General features: G+C 37.7%; 1 protein-coding gene across 10 annotated transcripts in view; it reads right to left on the bottom strand.

Annotated features, from left to right (window-relative positions):
* Dnah12 (dynein axonemal heavy chain 12) overlaps positions 1–13,433 on the bottom strand; it is a 186,845-nt gene that overhangs the window by 164,053 nt on the left and 9,359 nt on the right. For all 10 annotated transcript variants that reach the window (XR_002821196.1, XM_023715784.1, XM_023715785.1 and 7 more), the window contains exons 3-9: positions 8,912–8,993; positions 8,725–8,751; positions 6,482–6,671; positions 5,307–5,379; positions 4,564–4,722; positions 4,139–4,334; positions 277–465 (exon numbers count right to left, since the gene is read on the bottom strand). Coding sequence is in view for 9 of the 10 variants with exons in the window: in XM_023715784.1 (XP_023571552.1) it covers positions 277–465; positions 4,139–4,334; positions 4,564–4,722; positions 5,307–5,379; positions 6,482–6,671; positions 8,725–8,751; positions 8,912–8,993 (916 nt within the window). In the remaining variant the exon portion in view is untranslated. The remainder of the gene's footprint in view (positions 1–276; positions 466–4,138; positions 4,335–4,563; positions 4,723–5,306; positions 5,380–6,481; positions 6,672–8,724; positions 8,752–8,911; positions 8,994–13,433) is intronic.

Below are 13,433 nucleotides of genomic sequence, written 5' to 3'. Positions count from 1 at the left end.
AAAAAAAAAAAAAAAAAAGCTTGTACTTCAGTAAGAGAGGTAAAACAAGCACAAAAATATCACTTCATGACTAGAAGAACAAAGATGGAAAACATTACCTTTAACCAGGACATATTTTCAAGGAAAAGCATTTTCTAAGTTAAAATAATTCGGGGGGGGGGGGAAATAGTTACACCGTTTAAGTACATAAACACTTCATAGAGATTCAACAGAAACAACTTAAAATTCTGAATTAGACTCACAAAAGAAGCCTAATGTGGAGGAATCATGTAATACCTGCAAAACTTCAGCGATTCGCTCTACCAAACCTAAAATAATGTCTTCCAAATCTTGAAAGGTGGGATAAAATTCCATTTTATCATCATCAAATGTCAATTCCATCTTAAATATTGGCAGCCTTTGTTGATCTTTTGGATCAAATAGTTTTACAAATCCTTCTACAGTTCTCCTTAAGATATCTTTTATCTGTATAACATCATAAATGACTATTATTTTAGAAACTGCAAATTCAACCTTTAAGTAAAATCACATAACTTGTGTATTCTACAAATCTATTTAGTCTTGAAATTATCATTATTCAGGACAATATATGTTTTCTTTTTGGTCTTTCTGAAACAGAGTTTTTGTTATGCAGTTCAAGCCGGTCTTGAACTTACTGAGTAGTCCAGGCTGGCCTCAAACTTGCAACAATCCTCCAGCCTCAGCATCTGAGTACTAGGATAACAGGTGTGTGCCACCACACTTGACCTAAACCACAATCTTTAAAATATAATATCAACAATGTAAAATGGCAATGCACAATTTTCATTCTTTATTTAGCCTCTCCATGGAATACAAAACATTCCAAAAGAGGAAAAAACATGTGAAGAATAGGGGTACAGAAGGCCTAACACCTACAAGAGAAAGTGTAATAGGGTCATACGCACATCGGATATGGTGTAGTACACCCAGTTCCTCTTGTCACAAAAGCTAAACATTTAAAAATTTTGGGATGCCAATTACAAAACCTTTAGGAATTTCAGGTGTACTGTTATTTATATCACACATTATTATACCACAGAAATTGTCAAACAATAGAATCAAGGTCTTTTTTCTATTTCTAGGAGCCATATTTCCTGCACAATGTTAGATGAAGACAAAGCCTCTAGAATTTAGAAATATGCACAATCTAGCCACACATGGTGGTGCATGTCTGTAATCCTAGCACCCGCGAGGTTGAGTATGGAGGATCTTTGCAAATCTGACACCAGCCTGGGCTACAAAGTGAGCCCAAGGCCAGCCTGAACTGCATAAAGAGATACTGTCTCAAAAGATAAACATACACGCGTACACACACACACACACACACACACACAAAGCCCAGAAATATGGACAATTTCTAGGTATGAAAAACACATTTTATATGGAACTAACTGTTGAAAGTGTGACTCAGCAGGTAAATGTGAGTCTGAATGATCATTAAATATTCCTGTACTCACTTCTTACCACAGAATCACAATTAGTTTAAGCCATTAAATGTGGAAAAGAAACCATGTCTCTTAGTTACACTGTTACCCAAAGCTAGTAAACAGGTACACTATCTTTTTAAGGATACAAGACAAAATTCATGGAATTTTTGGAGATTCACCAAAAAAGAAGCTTTTTCTTCAACAACGTTTGTGTAGAATTGTATGTCTACAACACTAAAAACGTGAGGATTCCATAAATCAGTTACACAAAATTAGTACTCTGGCATTTAAAGCTAACAATAACATTTTGAACAAGACTATACTGATAACAAAAAAGAATCAATGGATGGGGAGATGGCTCAGTAGAATAAGTACTTGCCTGGCAAGTGCAAGGGCCTGAGTTCAATCCCTGGTTCCACCAAAAAAAAAAAAAAAAAAAAAAAAAAAAGAAAAAAAAAAAATCAATGAAAAAAAAAAAAAAAAGAATCAATGAACTTGGAAGTTAGTAATTTCCAAAAATATTTAAAATGAAAAAATAAATTTAAATTATATTTAAAAATAAATTTAAATAAGAAATATTTATTAACATGGCCCTTTTATTAAAATACTCCAATAAAACTACAGAAAAATAGCTATAGCCTTTACTCATGAGCCAAGTAATCATTCATATTTCTAGACTTTGCCCTCATTCTAAAAAGCTTAAAACAATTTTTGAATCCCAGTAGTGAAGAAGCTGAGGTTGGAGGGTTTTTGCCACAATTTGAGGCTAACCTAGGCTAGATAGTGAGTTCAAGAGCAAATGAAATAAATTCCTAATGAATATAAGGATTCAATCACAAGATTAATTCAAAATTCAAAGGGGAGTTTATTTGGGGGGAACATTATTGATAATTACTCAGGATACAGGATTGTTGTGAGTTCGAGACTAGTCTGGCTACAAAGTGAGCTGAAGGCCAACCTGAATGAAGGAGGAGGAGGAGGAGGAAGAGGAGGAGGAGGGGGGGGGAGAGGGACAGGGACAGGGAAAGGGAGAGAGACAGGGAGAGGGAGAGGGAGAAGAAGAGAAGAAGGAGGAGGAGGAGGAAGAAAGAAGAAAGAAGGAGAAGGAGGAAGAGGAAGAGGAGGAGGAGGAGGAAGAGGAAGAGGAGAAGAAGATTACTCAGTATTGATCATGAGTTAAAATTTCAATTTCATGTAAGTAAAGCCATGGTGTTATGTTGAGCTGTAGGGGACTCAGGTCAACAATTTCTGACATTTCCAGTCAAGCGGAAGACCCAATACTATTATGGGCTACTGGACTTTTTTAGAATATTTTGCTGAGTTAACACACCTATAATATTCAAATAACAGAACTTAACAAAAAAAAGGGGATACAGACGAATGTCTATTTTGTATCTGTGCAATCAAAGTGGTTAGGATAGGTATATAGTTACATTCTCTTAATGAATAGAGTGATTTGTTCTAATGGTGTTTGTAAATAGAATATCATGTCCGCATCTTGTACAGCAATTAACCACTGGGAGGAATGTATGCAATGTGTTAATTATTGAAACTGTCCTACCAATTTGATTTGAAACTGTCTCACTGCTATTTGTTTATCAATAAAATTATGGGAAAAAATTTTCCATTTCAATTTCAAAGACTCTTGTCTTTTGGGGTGTTTTTGTTTGTTTGATTGGTTGGTTTTGTTCATTTGTTTTGATTTTGTTTATATTTCTTGCAGAAATGGGGATTGAACCCAGGGAGCCCTAAACTACAACCTCAATCTTTTTGAGAAAGGATCTCACTGGGTTTCCCACTGGCCTTAAAGTTCTCATCTTCTTGGCTGTTACCTGAATAGCTGAGATGACAGCTAGACTTTCCCCTAGGACTTTATTTTTTAAATGTTCATTAAAATGTATTTTCTTAGCCAGGTATTGTGGCACACACTTGTAATCCCACCACTCAGGAGGCTGAGGCAGGAAAATTATCATGATTTCGATCTGAACCACATTGTGAAACCCTCTCTCAAGAAAAAGAAAAACATTTCTTTTGAAGCACTAAATTCTCATCAACTTGAAATAACTAGTACACTGAGAAGTCACTCTCACACTTTCTCCTCAAAAAACCCTCATTTTAAAATTCTTTCTAGGGCTGGAGAGATGGCTCAGTGGTCTAAAGCACCTATCTGGAACAAGCTTGGAAAAGCACAGGGACCGCGGTTCGATCCCCCAGCACCACATGCCAGCCAGCCGCACCCCTGATGAGCTGAGCTGGCCACACACACACACACACACACACACACACAATAAATGTTAAAAAATAATAATAAAATAAAATTATTTCTATAGTTTTCACTATATCCCTGATCACATTAAAATTTCACAATTTTATTTCATATTAATAAATCCATTTCAGTATAGTATTTTTAAAAAACAGTTTTTGAGAGCTAGGCCTCACACACTCTACCATTAAGCTGTATTCACTTCACATGTGCTAGGTAAGCACTCTGCCACTGAGCTATACTAGATCCCAGGGCCTTCCCATTTTAGACTTCTTCAGAAATTATTTTTCTCCTAAAATTTATTTAAATACACTTATAACAAAAATATTTTAAACTTATTTCAAAATAATTACTTAATTATTTATTTAAATAAAATTTTATTTAAAGCACTGAACTAATTTTAACAAGATGGATAAAATATATTTACCTGGTTTGACATAAGTGTGGAAACACAGCTATAAAATGCATCCAATTTTTCAGGCTTAATGCCTTCTAGTGCTTCCTTCTTGGTAAAGAGATTTATAACCCTTGGATACCATGTGTTCATTATCTTTTCTTCTGCCTTTTTAGCTTGGATTGTTAGATCATTTTTCAGTGTTTCACAATCAATTGGGCCCTTAGCTCTATTTACGGGGAAAAGAAAAATAATTTGACACAAATGACAGATTTTGGTCTTGATATACACTGCTGAAAGGAGACACATTTTAAAAATTGTAAAATCTAAGGAAATGTTTTGAAGATTATGAATTAGCTTAAAAATTGTATGGTCAAGAAAAATTATACAGTCAAGAACATATATCAGACAAGGTAACATCAAATTTTAAATGTTAATTAACAGATACTGCATTTTACCTAATTCCAGTGAAGTCCAGCACCACTGTATCAGTAAATGTTGTATAACCAATGTCCAGTAACATTTTCATAGTTGGATGAACAATGTGCAAATTAGACAATATTTGATTTCTTGCCTGTACATAGCTAGAATGCCAAGGATTGGAATAATCCAGTCCTCTGAAAAAGCAAAACAGTATCAGACATGACCAAAAGAACAACCATGTATCTTGAGAATCATGTTTATGGCCTGGAATTAGTACTAAGGTGAGAAAGGTGGAGACTGAGAAGAAACTAGGTCAGTGCTTGAAGCCCTAGAAGTTACACTTTTACTAAAAAGTACATCCAAACCTCAGTGTCTTATCCTCACTATGCTCTGGTTTGGTTACAAAAACCAGATAAAGGAACATATTTTTTAGGGTTAGAGGAAAAGAATGAAAAAAATATGTGCTCAATATACCAAAGCTTCCTCAAGGCTGAATTAACCGAGGTCTTTCTATGTATATAAACAGCACTATATAAGTATAGTGTAGAGAAAACTTTTGGAGTTTTTAAGTTTTAAGAATACTTTTGAGTGGCTGGGGAGATAGCTCAGCAGCTTAAGTGTCTGCCTGGCAAGTGTAAGGTCCTGAGTTCAATCCCCAGGAGCAAAAAATAAAATAAAATGAAAATTGAGCTTCACAAGTGTGGACTTGAAACTGAGGTCAGTTCATTTGTAAACTATTAAAACCTAAATTAAAAACTGTTTAAAATACTTCACTTACACAGGGGATTCAGGTAAAGGGCCTCCTTCATCTTCAAGCCATTTAACTGGTGGTTTCACAAGAACGCTCTGCACTAAAATACATGTATATTATCAATATTTCTTGAAAAGCCTTGCAATATCTATCCATATCAAAATCTTTGAACTGTTTGGCCTGGAGATGTAGCTCAGTGATGGAGCAACTTCCCAGCATGCACTGAGGCCCTAGGCTCCATCTCCAGTACCACACTCCAAAGTACCTGTTTTCATATTGGATGGTATAGTAGACTGTTCACGAAAATAAGTACAAGAAAAGCTTAAGTTGAAACATCAAGCTGTTAATACAATTGGGCCATACGTTGAGGTAAATTAAAATACATAGCTTAGTTCTTTGCATCCCATCTACTCAAAGGTCAGGCAGATCCACTCATGAATTTATTCATGGTTATTGTCAGAGGCAGAGAGAAAGGAGTTGGCAACAGTTAGTCAAAGGGTATAAAATTTCAGTCAGAGAGAAGGAATAAGTTCAGGAGATCTATTGTATAAATATGGTGAGTATAATGAGAGACAATATATTTTATTCTGGAAAACTGCTAATAGAATAGGTTTTAAGTGTTCTCATAAGTACAGGAGGTAATGAATGGATTAGCTCAATTTAGCCATTATATAATGTGTACATATTTCAAAACATGTTGTATGTGATAAATAGATGCAATTTTTGTCCATTAAAAAATTATCCTAATAAAATCATTTATTATATTTCTAACAAATTTTCCAAACTATCTTAATAATCCTTAATAATACCATAAATATAATGTGATAACTAAAACTATAAAGATAAAATGAAAAATACAAAACTATACATATTAGCTGATAAACACAAAAATTATATTAAGTTAAAATCACAGATTTTGACTAGATTATAAACTCAGAATAAAATCTTAGGTAAAATCAACTCTAGAGAATATATATGATTTAAATATGTAGTGGGTTTGTTTTTTCTGTTTTTGTTTTTGTTTCTTTGTTTTTTGTTCTTTGGCAGTACCAGGGACTGAACTCAGGACCCTGCATTTGCCAGGCAGGCACTTACGCCTCTGAGCTATCTCCCCAGCCCTTCGGTGTTCATTTTGCTTCTACTTTTGACTCAACAGTAGGGCAAAGGCAAAAGAAGTTTGGCATGTATTACATGCTACTCACCCAAACATCTCTTCATGCTTTTCTCGAAGTCACCTGACACCTCACTTATGAGCGAGCCGAGCAGCTCTTCTCTTTTTTTCCCTTCTTTTAAATGCTCCGGGATCAGCATCAACATGTGATCCAGCCATTCTTGCTGAATAGGCACTATAGGGCTGCTTTCTACACATCGCTTCATGTAATTATAGTTCAACTGAGGACAAAAAAAGTTTAAATGTTCTGAATAGTATAACATGTCAATGTAACTCCTGAGCTCCCTCTTCCTAAGGCAGTATTTTCCCAGAATAAAAATACTCTCAAAAAGAACATGTTTTCATAATAAAATCTATTTTACCCAAATATATGCCTCAGAAAGAAAATATTTTATCTTTTTATGTGTAAACAATCCTTGCCAAATTAATGTTCTTACTACATTCTTCACCTTTTCAGAGCCAAACAAAGATCTTTTAGTATATTATTCCTCCATTCAATATTCTTTTTTTTTTTTTTTTTTTTTTTTTTGTGAAACCAGGGATTGAACTCAGACCCTTGTGCTTTCCAGGGAAGCGCTTACTCTACTAAGCCATCTCCCCAGGCTCTCAATATTCATGAATTCAATTAATATTCAAACATTATTCTAAATTCTGGGTATATAGTATTAAACAAAACTGACAAACCTTATACTGTCTTGGACATTACATTCTAATAAAAGAATAGTATAAATCCAGCATGGTCATGCATGCCTATAATGCCTGCACTTTGGGAAGCTGTGGCAGGAGGATCTCCAATTGAAGCCTAGTCTGGACAAAGTAGCAAAACTCTATCTCAAAAACTAAAAAGAAGGTCCAGCAAGATAGCTCAGGGACTAAGTGCCTGCTTAGGCAAGCGCAGGGACCAGGGTTCAATACCCTCACACCATATGCTGTGCCGGCCGCACCCCTGGGCATACTGAGCCAGAGACAGAATCCAGGTGTGGTGGTGCACTCCTGTAATCCCAGTACTGGGGAGGCTGAAAACAGGAGGATCACCATAAGTCTGAGCTGCATAGTGAGACCCTGTACCAAATACATTTAAAAAAATCTAAAAAAAATAAATAAATAGAAAGATCTGGGAATATAGCTCAGTGTGAAGGCCATAGGTTCAATCTCTAGTATAACCAATAAATAAATAAACAAGCAGACAGTAGTATAATTTCTGAAACTCCCCCCATAAGAATGAAGAGTCTAATAAAAAAAATACATGTGAACAACACCTGCTTTTAGCAAAGACATTTTAACATCATGAAAATTTCAATTTGTTCCAAAATTAACACAATTACACAATTCCAACAAAGATATTAACACATATTTTTACCAAACTAGACAAGGTGATCTAAAGTTGTTGTGGAAAATTAACATGCAAGAATAACCAAGAAGGGGCCGGGGAGATGGCTCAGTGCAATAAGTGCTTCCTTGGCAAGCACAAGGGTCTGAGTTCAATCCCCGGTTCTGAAAAAAAAAAAAAAACAAGAAAATCTATGATGGAGCATAGACCCTAAGACATGCAAACACACTGTGTGAGTCCTCTATAGTTGGTGGAGGTGATACAGGGAGACCAATAGGTCAGCATAAAAAATACAAAATCCAGAAATAGACAAAAATACCAGAAAGTTTAACATATGCTCCACATGGTTTTTCAAATCACTGGGGTAAAAATGAATGTTTTAATAAGTAATTCTAGAACAAATGGTTAGCCATTTGGAAAGATAAATTAATCCATACCTTCTAGCATACACAAGAATAAAGTTCAAATAGACAATAAATTTATTGTATATTTTCACTTAGACTGAAACTATACAAGAACTTTGAGTAAAAAAGAATTTTTAAAAAAGTTTTGTCCTCAGCCCTCTATCACCAAAAAAAAGTCATAAGGGAATACAAAAGCCTAAAGTCCCATCTGAGAATACGCTGCATCAGGTGCAGTCAGCCCCACGTTTCCATAGCCTTTCCTAATAAAGAAATGTTACATGATGTCCTCTTTCCACCAGTCACATCACTGTGTCACACTGCCATCCACATGGCCAGTGTCCTTCTTCTTGTTTTATCTCTAGCAACTAGCATTTAGCTGATATATAATAGATTCTCAATAAGTACTTGTAGAGGAAATAAATAGCCATCACTACATCCATGTTAAGCTAACCTAGGGTGGGATTTAACAGGTGATTTTAGAAAACAGTTAATAGCCTCTTTGAACATTTTGAAAACAAGAAATAAAAAAAGTGAACTCACTCCTTTTTTTTTAAGGTCACTGGTCATCTGTCAAAAACAAACAAAAAATATAATTAAGTCAAGTTTTTAAAAAATAAAGACTATAAAACGTATGAGCTATTTTCTTTAAAATAATTATATTGAGGCTGGCTTAATTAAAAATTAAAATGTGTATAAGGATACATTCTTCAAAGAAAAAACAACTTACAGTTGAAGGATAATCCGGCTCTGGCAATGGAGGTACTCTTTTACGCAGTGTTCTGTCTAGATTTATTTTGGCTTTATCAATTCTGAAATTTATAGTTACAAAAACATTGAGTCCAAGAAAACACTAGCATAAATTGTTAAGCTATTGTAATTTAAACATTCTTCAACTATACTATAAAAGATACTCAAGAACTCTTTGCCAGGGATATAGCTAGCAAAAGCTGAGTTCCCCGGCACAAAAAGAAAATCTCTTTATCTGACTGAATTTTTTTTTTTTTTTTTTTTTTTTTTTTTTTGCGGAATCGGGGATTGAATTTAGGCGCTTGCGCTTGCCAGGAAAGCCCTTATTCCACTGAGCCATCTCCCCGGCCCTTGACTGAATTTTCTATAAGAAACAAATCATAACAGCCATTATCAGTGTGACCTTATAATGTAAAAGGTAAGACTAAAAATTAAATGAGTAATTTTTCCTTTCTTTTTCTTTTTTTTTTTTTGTTTGCATTTTTAGGGAAGGGTCTACAGGGTGTTCAGGGTCTCACTACTGGATCAGACTCGTAGTGATTCTGTCGACAGCCTCCCAAGTGCTGGGATCACAGGCATGCGCCACCACGAGCAGTCTCAACCGCCTTCTCAGCGTGCCCCAGGGGCGGGGCTGGCATGGCAGGCCGAGGGTTGCAGGCACTTCAATCTGCTGAGCTATTTGACCGGCCCTGTATTTTTCAATTATAACACTGACAATCTGAAAATTAATCCTGGTACAGAGTATATCATTTCCATTTAAATACCCCACATTGGAGAACATTCCCTTACACTCTATGTTAAGGTATTCAACTACTCATCTCTTTTTTCACTTTTCTTCTTTACCACTTGATATACAGATATTCTCTTCATTTAACAGTATGACTTACAACCCAGGTGAGCTCTTCACACTTAACTACCTGCCACTCAGACTTACACCTCCATTCATACTTTTTTGGGTTTTTTGCTGCCTCAGGATGCCTTAAGGGCAGGTCTGGTAAGGCATAAGGATATGGGAATTGAACCATGGTATCCTGAGCCTGACTGTTTTGCTTAAGCAGGCACTTAAACACCTGAGCTAATGCGCAGGTCCCCTCCATACATACTTTTGACACAGGAACATGAGCTGCAGTGTAGCCTTATGGTAGCTCCTTGTAAAGTCAAGTATTAAGCTAGATGTGATAACCCAGCTGTAATCCCAGTACTTGGGAGGCTGAGGCAGGAGCATCATTGTGAATTCAAGACCAGTCTGGGCTACAAATAGAGCTTAATGTCAACCTGAACTGCATAGTGAGACCCTGTCTCAGAAAGATATAAAAAATAAAGTAATTTCTGCTGATTGTGCTGTATAGTAATGCAGTTCTATGCTCTATTATACATTACAGAACTGCATGTAAGAGTTCTGCAAATAACAGCAAAGTCATCAAATGGAGTTTCCCTTGACAATTTCTTTGTTTTGAAATTTGTATTGTACATACTGTAACAACTCAGACTGGGTGTGGTGTTGCACACTTGTAATCCCAGTCCTTGGGAGGCTGACACAGGAGAATCACTACGAGTCTGATCTACATAGTGATACCCTGTAGACCCTGTCCTAAATACAGAAAATAAATAAATGGGACTGGGGAGATGGCTTAGTAGAATAAGCGCCTGCCTGGCAAGTGCAAGGGCCTGAGTTCAATTCCTGGTTCCAAGAAATAAATACATACATACATGCATATTATAACAACTCTTCTTAATGACCAATTCATTTAACTACCAAATTACCAGAATACATCTCTGCTATTAAATAAGGAATGTATTTAATATACGGTGTAGGCTCTTCTATTTATTGCCCTTATCCCCAATTCCTAGAATTGGCACATAATAGGTGTCCAATAAACAATTTAAAATTTGTAGCATCCATAAGATATCATTTCCTCTTTAAGTTGCATCATTACAGGGCATAATCTACTCATTTATCAACAAATATTTATTGAATGCCTACTGTGGGGTACTTCCAAGTGGTATCAACTTGTAACACCCAGCTGAACTGCACACCAACTGAGGATTGTTCCCGGCAACACAAGAGGCAGAAGTGGAGAAGAAGTGAAGCTACTGGGAACTACTGGAAGCTGTAGGGAGCTGGTGGCCTTCCTGTAGGGAGCTGGTGGCTTTCCTGATGAAATTAGCTGTTCTCATCATCGAAGGAGCTCAGGATCTTACTGTCACTGAGAATGGCTATGGCCAACTTTGGGGGAGCTCCGGTGTTCACATGCATCGCTTCCTGGATCCAGATGGGAAGATGGTACTGTTGAGCCTCCTGGGGTTGTCATGCTGGCTATTCTCATTGTCAGAGGAGCTTGGAACCTCACTGTTGTCGAGGTAGACCGTGTTGCTTCCTGAATCCAGTGCAGATCCTCAGCCTGCAAGCATAGACCCTTCATCCTGTTGGCACAGATGTTCTGGCTGCCACCCTTAACTCTGGTCTTTCCCAGTGCAGATCTGTGAAACAGACCTGCATGAAACATCGTTGTGAGCGCTAGGCCTCTATCTGGACTCATGGGGGCATTGCTACGGGCTCTCGGTCTTCAGCTGGACTCTTGCAGGAGATTACTGTGGGGCCTAGGTCCTCATCTGGATTCTTTGAGTCTTTAGTGCATAGGCAGATTTCCTGTACTCTTTTTTTTCTTTAATATATTTAGTACACGTTCTATAGGGTCTCACTACCCAGATCAGACTCCTTAGTGATTCTCCTGTTTTCAACCTCCCAAGCACTGGGATTGCAGGTGCGTGCCACCATGCCCAGTCTCAATCCCTGTCTCAGCGCGCCCCGGGGACAGGGCCAACACAGTATGTGGTGCCTGGAATCAAACCCAGTCCCTGCATCTGCCTGAGCAGGTGCTTTAATCTGCTGAGCTAACTGGCCAGCCTTTTCCTGTACTCTTTTTGTATATGACTCTTTGGATGTCTATTATAAAATAATTCTATAAATTATGTGTCCTGTGTAGTTCCCTTGTAAATCCCTGTCTACAACACCTACGTTATGTATATTATTGTACTAAGTGCTATAAAAATACAGTAGAAACAAACCTCTAGAAATTTATAAACTGGCTGGCTGAAACAATAAAAACGAAGCACCATATACATTGATGGTTCAGAAGAAAGACAGCTTCAGTTCCATGTAAAGGCCACAGCAGCACTCAAGCGTTTGCAATGAGCTTTATGTGAGAGAGGATTTGGGGTGGAGATGTGCGTGTCCATGGATCTGAAAAAGCAAAGACCCCGAGAAACAGAAAAGTGAAAGAAAGATCAAAAGGAGAGGGACTGGAGAGATGGCTCAGTGGTCTAAAGCACCTACTTGGAACAAGCTTGGCAAAGCACAGGGACCGCGGTTCAATCCTCCAGCACCACATGCCAGCCAGCCGCGCCCCCTGGTGGGCTGAGCTGGCCACACACACACACACACACACACACACACACACACACACACTAAATGTTAAAATAAAAAAAAAAAAAGGAAAGGAGAATGGGGAGTTGTGATGGGGAACAACTGAAGGAGTGAAGCAGCTACTATCAGAGAGATTAAAGGAGACACAAAGGGGAGGGCCGGCCAGATAGCTCAGCGATTAAAGCGCCTGCTTAGGCAGATGTAGGGGTCGGAGGTTCGATCCCCAGCCTGCCGTTCCGGCCCCACAGGGGATTGAGACTAGCCGTAAGCTCTTGGGAAACTGAAAACAGGAGAATCACTTCAAGTTGGATCTGTAGAGTGAGACCCTGTGCACCCTGTAGACCCTGCACTCAAATACTAAATAAATAAGACCCAAAAGGAATTTTCAAAGAAGTGCTAGCCAACAGAGCCACAAAACCATGGCCTGGTGGATTCCACATAAAGACAAAAGTCAGGGGCTGGGGAGATGGCTCAGTGGACTAAGCGCTTCCCTGGCAAGTGCAAGGGCCTGAGTTCAATCCCCGGTTCCAAAAAAAAAAAAAAGACAAGTGTCACATCTTCTTCTCATTACTCTGACCACACCACTTAGCAGGAGATCAATGAGTATCTGTTAAGATAATGACAAGAATAGAAGACATGAAAAAGATCCTGAGTAAATGTGATTCAACAAGTACAATAGATACTGTAAAATTGGAAGAAACTTCAAAATGAAAGAGAAACTGGGTTACAGTGGGGAAAAAAAAAAAAAGGAAAAATGTTCTTGCATATTGCCAGGCATGGTGGCACATGCATAATAATCCCAGCACTTGGGAGGCGGAGGCAGGAGGATAGTTGGGAGTTCAAGACCAGGCTGGGCTTCAAAGTGAGCTCAATCTCAGGACAAATCCTGAGGGCATTTCACTGACCTTCTCAGACCAAAAAGCTACAACTCTTGTTGCATAAGTCCTGCTTTACCTTGGTCTTAACCATCCGGGAGAAAAGTATGAAGACGAAATTATAAGAAATAAAGCCATGCTGTTAAGTTGAGCTGTGGGGGACTCAGGTCAATAATTTCTGACATTGCCAGTTAAACAGA

Source organism: Octodon degus, unplaced genomic scaffold (genome assembly GCF_000260255.1).
Source record: "Octodon degus isolate 3935 unplaced genomic scaffold, OctDeg1.0 scaffold00043, whole genome shotgun sequence".
In the NCBI taxonomy this organism is placed as follows: domain Eukaryota; kingdom Metazoa; phylum Chordata; class Mammalia; order Rodentia; family Octodontidae; genus Octodon; species Octodon degus.
This window is presented reverse-complemented; position numbering and strand designations above follow the sequence as displayed.